Source organism: Limulus polyphemus, unplaced genomic scaffold, assembly GCF_000517525.1.
Source record: "Limulus polyphemus unplaced genomic scaffold, Limulus_polyphemus-2.1.2 Scaffold8182, whole genome shotgun sequence".
NCBI lineage: Eukaryota > Metazoa > Arthropoda > Merostomata > Xiphosura > Limulidae > Limulus > Limulus polyphemus.
This window is the reverse complement of record NW_013673792.1, coordinates 3,685-14,515: the sequence shown is the minus strand read 5'-3', so window position 1 is coordinate 14,515 and position 10,831 is coordinate 3,685. Positions and strand designations below refer to the sequence as shown.

The 10,831-nt window shown below is 36.4% G+C and overlaps 1 protein-coding gene across 1 annotated transcript in view; it reads right to left on the bottom strand.

Moving 5' to 3' along the window:
• Positions 1-4,144: 4,144 nt before the first annotated feature.
• LOC106475176 overlaps positions 4,145-10,831 on the bottom strand; it is a gene marked incomplete at its 5' end in the record, with an annotated part of 9,272 nt that continues 2,585 nt past the window's right edge. The window contains 2 exons of the mRNA XM_013935872.1: positions 4,145-4,919; positions 8,034-9,942. Coding sequence (XP_013791326.1) covers positions 4,145-4,919; positions 8,034-9,942 — 2,684 coding nt within the window. The remainder of the gene's footprint in view (positions 4,920-8,033; positions 9,943-10,831) is intronic.

Here is a 10,831-nt window from a genome sequence, read left to right as displayed (position 1 = left end):
CTCCTACCCTTGTAGCTGTTGGAATCTGTTAAGTAACGTCACAGTAAATATACCCTTGTAGCTGTTGGAATCTGTTAAGTAACGTCACAGTAAACATACCCTTGTAGCTGTTGGAATCTGTTAATTAACGTCACAGTAAAACTTATTTCTATACTTCTTGGAATTACTATTAAGTAACTTAATTTGGTATACGCTCTTGTCATTGTTAAGTAACAATACAATAAAAATTGATACAGTTACACCAACTGGAAACATTGTTAATAATTGTAGCTATTTAGCTATTATAAACACGTTTCAGTTAGATTAAAACATACATACTCTTGTAAGCCTAATAGAGTTAAGTTTCATTCAGCAAACCCTACCCCTGTAATTGGTTAAAAAATATTAAGTAAGATTAAGAGACACTAATCTAAATTATAAGTAGAAATGCTTTTAAATAATGTTGCCGTGTATCTACGTTCCGTACGTGTTGTTAAGTAATGCCGTTGTAAACTTTTACGTTTTAGAAACATTGTTAAACAACGCTACTATAAAAGTGTATGTTATGGAAACATTATTAAACAACGGTACTATAAAACTGTATGTTATGGAAACATTGTTAAATAACGCTACTATAAAACTGTATGTTATGGAAACATTGTTAAACAACGCTACTATAAAACTGTATGTTATATAAACATTGTTAAACAACGCTACTATAAAACTGTATGTTATGGAAACATTGTTAAACAACGCTACTATAAAACTGTATGTTATATAAACATTGTTAAACAACGTTACTACAAATCTGTATGTTATGGAAACATTATTAAACAACGTTACTATAAAACTGTATGTTATGGAAACATTGTTAAACAACGCTACTATAAAACTGTACGTTATGGAAACATTGTTAAATAACGCTATGTTTCCATAACATACAGTTTTATACTAGCGTTGTCTAACGATGTTTCCATAACATACAGTTTTATAGTAGCGTTGTTTAACAATGTTTCCATAACATACAGTTTTATAGTAGCGTTGTTTAACAATGTTTCCATAACATACAGTTTTATAGCAAGTGTATAACAATGTTACTTAACGCTATTGTCGGTGAGTACAAGTGTATAACAATGTTACTTAACGCCATTGTCGGTGAGTACAAGTGTATAACAATGTTACTTAAAACATTTCCACAACATACAGTTTTATAGTAGCGTTATTTAACAATGTTTCCATAACATACATAGTAGCGTTGTTTAACGAAACGCTATTGTCGGTGAGTAAAGTAACATTGTTATACACTTGTACTCACCGACAGTAGCGTTAAGTAACATTGTTATACACTTGTACTCACCGACAATAGCGTTAAGTAACATTGTTATACACTTGTACTCACCGACAATAGCGTTAAGTACCATTGCTGTACACTTGTACTCACCGACAATAGTGTTAAGTGACGTTTCTGTAAGCCTGTTCTTACTAACAATTGTGTTAAGTAATATTGCTACACATCTGTATATAGTAGGGTTAAGTAACGTTGTTATATACCTGTATTATTCACAGTAGGGTTAAGTAACGTTGTTATATACCTGTATTACTGACAGTAGGGTTAAGTAATATTGCTATACATCTGTATTATTGACAGTAGGGTTAAGTAACGTTGTTATATACCTGTACTATTTACAGTAGGTTTAAGTAACGTTGTTATATACCTGTATTACTGACAGTAGGGTTAAGTAATATTGCTATACATCTGTATTATTGACAGTAGGGTTAAGTAACATTGTTATATACCTGTACTATTTACAGTAGGGTTAAGTAATGTTGTTATATACCTGTACTATTTACAGTAGGGTTAAGTAACGTTGTTATATACCTGTATTACTGACAGTAGGGTTAAGTAACGTTGGTATATTTCTAGTATAAATTGTCAACTTTGGCACAAAATACTGATGAGACTAAAGTACCTTTAACAATTTCTTGTAATTATCTACTATGTAACTATTTAACTACAATATAACTTAGTTTTCCAACTACAAAATCTCGCCACTTATAACGAGATCGTACGAATACACACACACACACAAAATAAGTATTGCATAAAATTGCACGTACTCTACAAAATCCTCTTTCTTGAGTTCTGTGTCCATCAACGCCCTTAATAACAAGATAATGAATGAGCGCCCTCTCTTTTCTTTGCAAATAAAGTACCCACTAAAGACAGCTGTTCCCAAAGTCTTTACCTTAAAGCCCGCTCCTTCTAGACTTTAGACATCCTGGCTAATGACCCCACCTAGTGATATAATATGAAAGTTTAAATAATAGCCACTCTTGGGTGCCATCATTTCATTCCAATTTGAAAAAAGTATAATTACCCTTTTTTTAGTCACGTTTATTGCAATAAATAAATTTCTCACTGAAAATATTGTTATGTTCGTCGTGAGAAAAGGTTTAAATAATATATTTCTACATGTACTGAGGCCTCTTCCCCCGAGAAACTGTCTCGAGGACCCCAGTTTGGGAACCGCTACCCAAGTTGATGTTGCAAAGGACATCATATTTATCTTCAGCTGCTTCTTCATGTTAGATAAACCCCAAAGATACTGGTCATCATTTAGCAAGAGATGTTGCCTTTTCATATTATTTGTTCAGTATTTCAAGAACCTTTTAAAGGATCATCCATATTTGTAGTATAGAAATCAGTTAATAACTACTAATTCACCATTTTCAGATTTGTCTTGCTGTGAATCTAGTTTCTGATATAAACAGATCATCCTTTAGCTAAGCCTAATAGCTCGACGTTTCTGTTCAGTTGTGTACATTTTATCGAAATAATTATTCAAATAGCTATTCAAAAGTTCTGAAAGCACAGATTCATACTTGGGAAAATGAGATAGTTATTTTGTCCAGAAATTTTACTATTGTTACTTTGTTTTCGAGCTTTATACAAATGTGGATGTTTTCTCCTAAAATCTTAGGCCTTACTGAAAATATTGTTCCGTCAGCGAGGTCACGTGACTAGTATCACGCCACTCGTTCTCTCTAACCTTCGCGAATTGTCGGGAGATTACTAGATATAGTGTTAGTCTTGTATATATATGAGACGGTCACAACGTGACGGGACAACATTGTAATGAGTAATTGAATGTATGCGGACAAAATATTGTTGGCCACGTGAGATATCGCGTTAGTTATAGCGCGACTGTTGAAAATAAGTGTATCGTAAAGTTGTATTCGGAAAGAATAAACCAGTTTTATTTAAGAAAGGACTTGTGTCGCTAAAGTTTCGTCGGAACGAAGTTACGGAAAATTAATTAACGACTGAAGGCGTAACAATATGTTGACCGTTGTATATGGGGCAATACAGACACCAAATGGAAAAATCGGTATCAATAGTAAATAATTATCATAAAAAATACTACAAGACTATTCGAATGTTATGTACTTTCTTCTGAAATAAAGAATGCAACTCACGTGTATTTTTATTGTAATAATGTTTAAATAAAACTTGAAAAACGTTAAGTTCAAAGTGCTTACGTCTAAGAAACATACTTTTATCCAGTATAACTTTCCCTTAATAATATAAAAATATTATTGTGATTTTACTCTTTATGAAATGTCATCAGTTTTCTTGATGGAAGTGGAGTGGAGAAGAGGAGAGATCTGCACTGTCTATATGTGTCGTTTCAGAAGCTTCCTGGGTCACAGCTGTAACCTTAATCACTTGTTTATAAACAATAATAAAAGAGAGATTATCATTCGTTAAATCCTTCCGCTGTTTTAGTTGTTGCAAAATACAGAAATATTTGTTTCTTTCTTTTTTCAATTCCTTCGTGCCAGAAAACATTAACGGGTTAAAAAAATAGACGGGCAGTTTTTACTTTAAATAATAGAAAAACACACACAACAAAAACAGAGGTTTCCTGCACTGTTTCATATCAAAGAAAGAGTCGAGATACTTGAAACGTCAACCCAAATCATAAGAGAAAAAAATAGCCGGTTTCTGAGTAAAGGGCATACAGAACGGAGGATAGAGGGCGCTGGACTCTGTCTTCGTACTGTAAACACGTAGGGCTCTAGCACTTCCATGAGAATGTTTACAGTACCATTAGATATTTCACAGTATTAACCACAACCATAGCCAGTTACACATCGAATATGTTTACCCATCTTCCTTGTAACCAGTGTTCCCCACCCAGGGATAATGCTTCGGACAGTTCTGACACGTCTTCATATATCGTATGCCGTCCTTGTCCCACACATTACACACCGTGGGATTATGGCAAGGAGGGGGACGGTCATTTCGTTTACACTGCCAGGGTTCGAAACTGTTTAATTTAGACTTAGGCGTAGGGTTTCGCAACCATTGGATAAGCTGCCAGTTAGTGATTAGCCAGACGTCGCCTTTGCTGAGGATCTCGTCTAGGAACTTCATGAATCCCTTTCTGTGATGAGCGTTAGTAAACCAGGCCGAATGGTAGAATAAACCGAACGGAGCCCGGTTGGTGTTGTAGTGACGATAGAAGTTTTGGCTGAGAAATTTCACAATTCCTTCCTCGTCCTGAGAATTCGAACAAGCATCGGCCATGGAACAGCGACCACCCTTCAAGTCCACCCACATCACCATTCCCACCTCCCAGAGTCCAGGAAAGGACTTGTTCGGGCAAGGAGTAATCATACACTCGTGTTTGATAGCGTAGTCTAGAGTGTAGGGCCAGAATGGAGGGTTATTCTCGAACACAGGCATGGAAGAATCATAGGTGAAATTGGCGTCGTATAGCATCTCAAACATTTTGTTACCACCGATCTGTAGAAACGGTGCTCTCATTCCTCGGATGTCCTCAATCTTAACTCCTCCGTAAAGATGGAGGATCTCCCGTTGGCCCTGTACCTCTTTGAGCCACCTGTTTTTGGAAAACTTTTCCCCATAACTGTGACTATTTGAAAAGAAAAGAAAATAATTTATTAGAAAAGTATTTAATCTTTCACAAAAGATAATACTTATTACCAGTAAAGTATTCAATCTTTCACAAAAGATAATACTTATTACCAGTAAAGTGTTCAATCTTTCGCAAAATATAATACTTACTACCAGTAAAGTGTTCAATCTTTCACAAAAGATAATACTTATTGCCAGTAAAGTGTTCAATCTTTCACAAAAGATAATACTTATTACCAGTAAAGTGTTCAATCTTTCACAAAAGTTAATACTTATTGCCAGTAAAGTGTTCAATCTTTCACAAAAGATAATACTTATTGCCTGTAAAGTGTTCAATCTTTCACAAAAGATAATACTTATTACCAGTAAAGTGTTCAATCTTTCACAAAAAGATAATACTTATTACCAGTAAAGTGTTCAATCTTTCACAAAAAGATAATACTTATTACCAGTAAAGTGTTAAACATGTGTTACAGAGTACCAAGATGTTCTATAACATGTTTAATCGAGATGTTCTTTTAACACATGTTCAACCAAGATGTTCTATACCACAGATTTAACTAAGGTATTCTGTAACAGGTGTTTAAAGGAATGCATAAGTTAAACATGTGTCTATGAACACTTTGGATAACTATGTGTTACTTGGTTAACCTTCGTTAAAGAATATCTTGGTTATCTGAAAAAATAGACCCCAATTTCGTTACATTTTTCAGTGCTCAGGCTTCAGGGTAAAAGCTCCTGTAACAGTTTCAGTCTTACCAAGAAGACTTCTAGTACACTAAATGGGAAATCCAAGTTTTTATGGATTCTGTTCTGTTGGAAGTGTTACCCTGTTAAAGTTTTCTGTACAGATCTAATTTAACTAGCCAGATTTTTTCCCTGACTTCGAAATAATTATTATGATATTATCTAATATTAGGAGAAATAAGTAAATACTGGTAATAAGTATTATATTTTGTGAAAGATTGAACACTTTACTGGTAATAAGTATTATATTTTGTGAAAGATTGAACACTTTACTGGTAATAAGTATTATATTTTGTGAAAGATTGAACACTTTACTGGTAATAAGTATTATATTTTGTGAAAGATTGAGAGTACCTTAGTTAAACCCGTGTTAAGGAACATCTTGGTTGTAACACGTGTTTAACCAAGATGTTCCTTAACACGGGTTTAACTAAGGTACTCTGTAACACGTGTTTAACCAAGATGTTCCTTAACACGGGTTTAACTAAGGTACTCTGTAACACATGCTTAACCAAGATGTTCCTTAACACGGGTTTAACTAAGGTACTCTTTAACATATGTTTAACCAAGATGTTCCTTAACACGGATTTAACTGAGGTACTCTGTAACACATGCTTAACCAAGATGTTCCTTAACACGGGTTTAACTAAGGTACTCTGTAACACATGCTTAACCAAGATGTTCCTTAACACAGGTTTAACTAAGGTGTTCCTTTAACACAGTCTAGCCCCTAGTGGCATGGCAGTATGTCTGCGGACTTACAACGCTAAAATCCGGGTTTCGATACCCGTGTTTGGCAGAGCACAGGTAGCCCATTGTGTAGTTTTGTGCTTAACTACAAACACGTTTAACGAAAATATTCTGTAACACGCGTTTCACCGAGGTGCTCTGTAACCCTTTTCGTGATTTGCCCGAGTTAATTCGGGCTAACCATTTCTCGCCATATTTTTAATTATTTGATCGAATTTATTTGCATTATATCATGCATTATAATAGGCTATCCAGAAGCGAAATAAAACACTCGATTATTTTAGCTCATTTCCGAAAAACTACCTGTGTTATTTATTTGTTTCACAAGTTTTGCGCAAAGATACACATTGACTATCCGCGCATAGCCATCTTTAATTTTGAGATTATAGAATAGGTAGTTAGCTAATAAACACAGCCACCACGAAACCTAAGGCTACCCTTATCTGACCGAATAGTGGGTATCTACCATCACTCTTATAACGCACCCAAGACGCGAAAGTGCGGAGTACGTTCTTGCAGCAAAGGCAAATAATGAAAAAGGAAACACGCGCCTGCTTTGTTTTCAGATAAATCTTCCTTTGACAAGTAAAGTTTGATTAATACTTAGGATATAAACAACTAACGAAATAACGTTTTTTGAATTGCATTCCAATACATGAAAATAATAGAGAACGTTAGCACGTGGAGAAAAGTAGAAGCTAGTCAACGTTTTTGTTTGTTTGTTTGAAGTTAAGCACAAAGCTACACAATGGGCTATCCGTGCTCTGCCCACCACGGGTATCGAAACCCGGTTTCTAGCGTTGTAAGTCCGCAGACATACCACTGTGCCACTGGGGGGGGGGGTGGACTTTTTTATTATAAAGATTATTTGACATTGCTAGCTTTGTTTATGGATTTAGAATTAACACTGGGGGGCCTAGTTAACGTAAGTCTTAAAAATGTTGAATTTTCTTTTCAAACTTATTGATTGCTTAAAAAAAGGTTAAAAAGTTTTAATTATTGATTCCTTGTTCTACCGGGCCCCAATCTGAGGGTCGCGGGTTCGAATCCCCGTCCCATAAACATGCTCACCCTTTCAGCCGTAGGGGCGTTATAATGTGACAGTCAATTCCTCTATTTGTTGGTAAAAGAGTAGCCCAAGAATTGGCGGTGGGTGGTGATGACTAACTGCCTTCCCTCTAGTCTTACACTGCTAAATTAGGGACGGCTAGCGCAGATAGCCCTCGTGTAGCTTTGCGGGAAATTCAAAACAAACCAAACCTTGTTCTACCTGAGATTCCTTTTTCTGATGTACGCTTGATCTTTAAATATAGTTGATGACATTCGGGATCTTCTGCTCATCTGTCTTACAGGATAGTATTTGTCTCTGAATATTAAAAGGATTTTGGACTTTCATGCTTCGAAGTACTACCTTTACACACCCACCTCAGTGGTTGGTCTAATCACAGATCAAATTTCACATCTATTTATCTAGTCAAACAATGATTTGCTCTAACATTTTGCAGTAAAAATTTTAACTTAGATTTACTTACATAAAATGTTAAATTCAATATTACATTATGAAAAGACTGACCTCCAGTATGTAACTTTAGGGGAAAAAAAAGTAGTAACATACCTAATGGAGTGAGACGCCATCTCGTGGCCCTCAGAGTAAAGAGTTTGAACTTGTCCATAATCTGTCCACTCATGGGACACATAAAAAGTGCCCAATATGGGACAACCATTTGGGTTTTTTCGTCCAGTAAAAATTTCTTTGTATAAATCATAGTTTAAATCATTCACGGCATCATCAAAGGTAAGAAGAACCACTTGTGGAACCTCGCTGACCGGAAGGTTCTCTGGGATGTCTGTTCCCCCACAACGGCAGTCTGGAAAACGGCACGTGTTAGGGCTACATCTAGTTGCTGCCGCTAGAGGAGTTGGTGTAGGATACACAGACAGGGGCCTGGCAGGGAGGGTAGGAGAAGAATCTGCACGCTTGATTTGTGACTGAGTAGAAGCAACTGGAGTAATCATGGTGGGCGTGGTACCATTAGTAGTTGTAGAAATGGTTGTTGTTGTTGTTGCTGGCTTGGGTATTGAAGGTCTACTTGGTTTACGGGAACTCACCTTGGAGTGTGGAATTCCACTTGTTGGTTCGTAGTCATCAAAATACTCGTAGTTGTATTGGTAAGAATCACCAGAGTTCTTGTAGTTGAGAAGAGGAGAATTATTATCAACTAGAACACCCTCAGCTCGTGGAGGATTGGAATTTTGAGCGGGAGTAAACTTGTCTCTGGGTTGATTGTAAGTACGCTGATTAGGAGTGTCTGGTAGACTTAAAATGGTAGGATTAGTGCCAAACTGGGCGTCCAAACTGTCTGGACCAGATAAAGACTGTCTTGGTCCATTATAAGCAGGACGATGGTTCCTAGAGGGTTGGTCGTACAGTTCACGAAGCCTTTCGGGAGAAGCAGTGGGTATCGAGTTTGGCGGTTTGATGTCAGGATCTTTGGAATGACCATTGTTATTCAATAAGGAAGAAACCGTATCAGGGTCTTTAGAGTGCCCATTATTTTTTGATAGAGGCGATATTGTATCTGGATCTTTACTTTGCCCATTATTTCTAGACATTGGTCTGAGTACATCTACATCTCCGTGTTTACCATTGTTTCTGCTAAATGATGGTAAAGTTTTTCCATTGGCCAGAAAACCGGTTTCACTATTGTAAACTGCATGTTCGTCAGAGTCACGAGGGGCATTTCTGTTGTTGGTAAAGGTTGAAGGAACATCAGAGTCTGGATAGTTGTCGGGACTATTGCTGTAAGCCAACAGAGTGTCCGGATGTTCCTGCTTCCCATTGGTATCTGAGAATGTTTGAGAATCATCATAATTACCAAGAACAAGAGAAGGATTATTTTCTTCTATCCTAGAATATGGATTCGCATCTGGATCCTTGGGCTTACCATTATTTTGGGTACCATGTGCTACGGGTCCTCTAGGTAGCTCTTTGAACATCTGACTGTCCACATCTATGTTCCCATTGTTGTCAAAAAGAGGTTTAATAAACACATTAAGATCAGATACAACTTTCGATCGACCATTTCCAAAGTCTTCACCACGAGCTCTTCTTTCAGGTTTAATGTCAGAAGACATAACTTCTGTATTCTGGGATGGGTCTTGGGCCCCATGATACCCGGAATCGTAAGTATTTTGGGATGGATGGCTGATCTCATCCTGGCTTCCTGGGTATTTATTAGCATATTGATTTTGATTGTTGTTCTGTTGGGGTGGTTTCAGAGCAGGAACCTCATCAGGAGGATTTGAAGGAAGAGGAAATGTTGGAGGTGGTGTACTATTATTTGCAAGGGTGCCTGTTAGCAACCTTGTTATGCCTGGTCGCGGGGCAGGTTTCCCCCTTACTGGCTCCCCAGTACTGGATGCTGGTCGTTGATCACGAGAAGGTCCTTGGTTACGCCTGTTACTTAAGAAGACATCGCCACTCTGTCTAAAACTCTCACTGTCCTGTTCGTTTGTCGTAGATCCTAAACATAAGATTTAAAAAAAAATCCTTTATGAACTATTTATCTCAAGGACATATCTTAACATTAACTTAAAAGATGGAGTTACAAAATATTTGGTTATTTGAGTTTACATACAAACATTCGGGATAGCATTTCATTATCCTCACCCAACAATGATTTTAAATATTGACTGAGATCTTTGGAATGAATTATAAAGGTTGTATTTCATAATCTTTATCCAACAATTTTACTATAATGGACGAAGCGTGTATGTCAGTATCTATGTATTTAACCAAAATTCACACTTTGGGTATTCAAGATTCAGACAATTAGAAAAGCTGGAATATGAAACAGCCATTTCTTTATAACAGAACACAATTTTAAATAAAAGTACTCTCCTCACAAGAAGAACATGACTTTCACTAGGACTGTACATGAGGGTTTGATTACACGGGCCTGTGATGTTATATTGTCTTGAAATGTTTACATGTTTCACAGTAATTTCTGTAAGCTGAATCCGAAAATAATATTAATTTTTTTCCTCCATCCTGTACAGATTTTTCACAAAACGTCATATGTACTTTTATATAAGTGAATAATTCTCATTGAAAACGGATCACATTTTGTTATGTTTAAAATGTTGACAACCACTGGCTATAGATTTCTCTAGACCAATCGCGACGCGAGAGTCATATCGATCGTTCTAGAATCCACGAGAAACACACCGCTAGTATATAAATGGTTAAAAGGCTACATGACGTGTCATTTCTGGATAGTATTTGTTTGTGAGTGCACTTTGACATTATTTTTTTTCCTTTCAATATGATTTATTCGTTGCTATGGCAACAAGATGTTGTGTAAATGACCCAAACCTACTCTGTTATATTTGCGGTAAATTTGATCTAAGTAA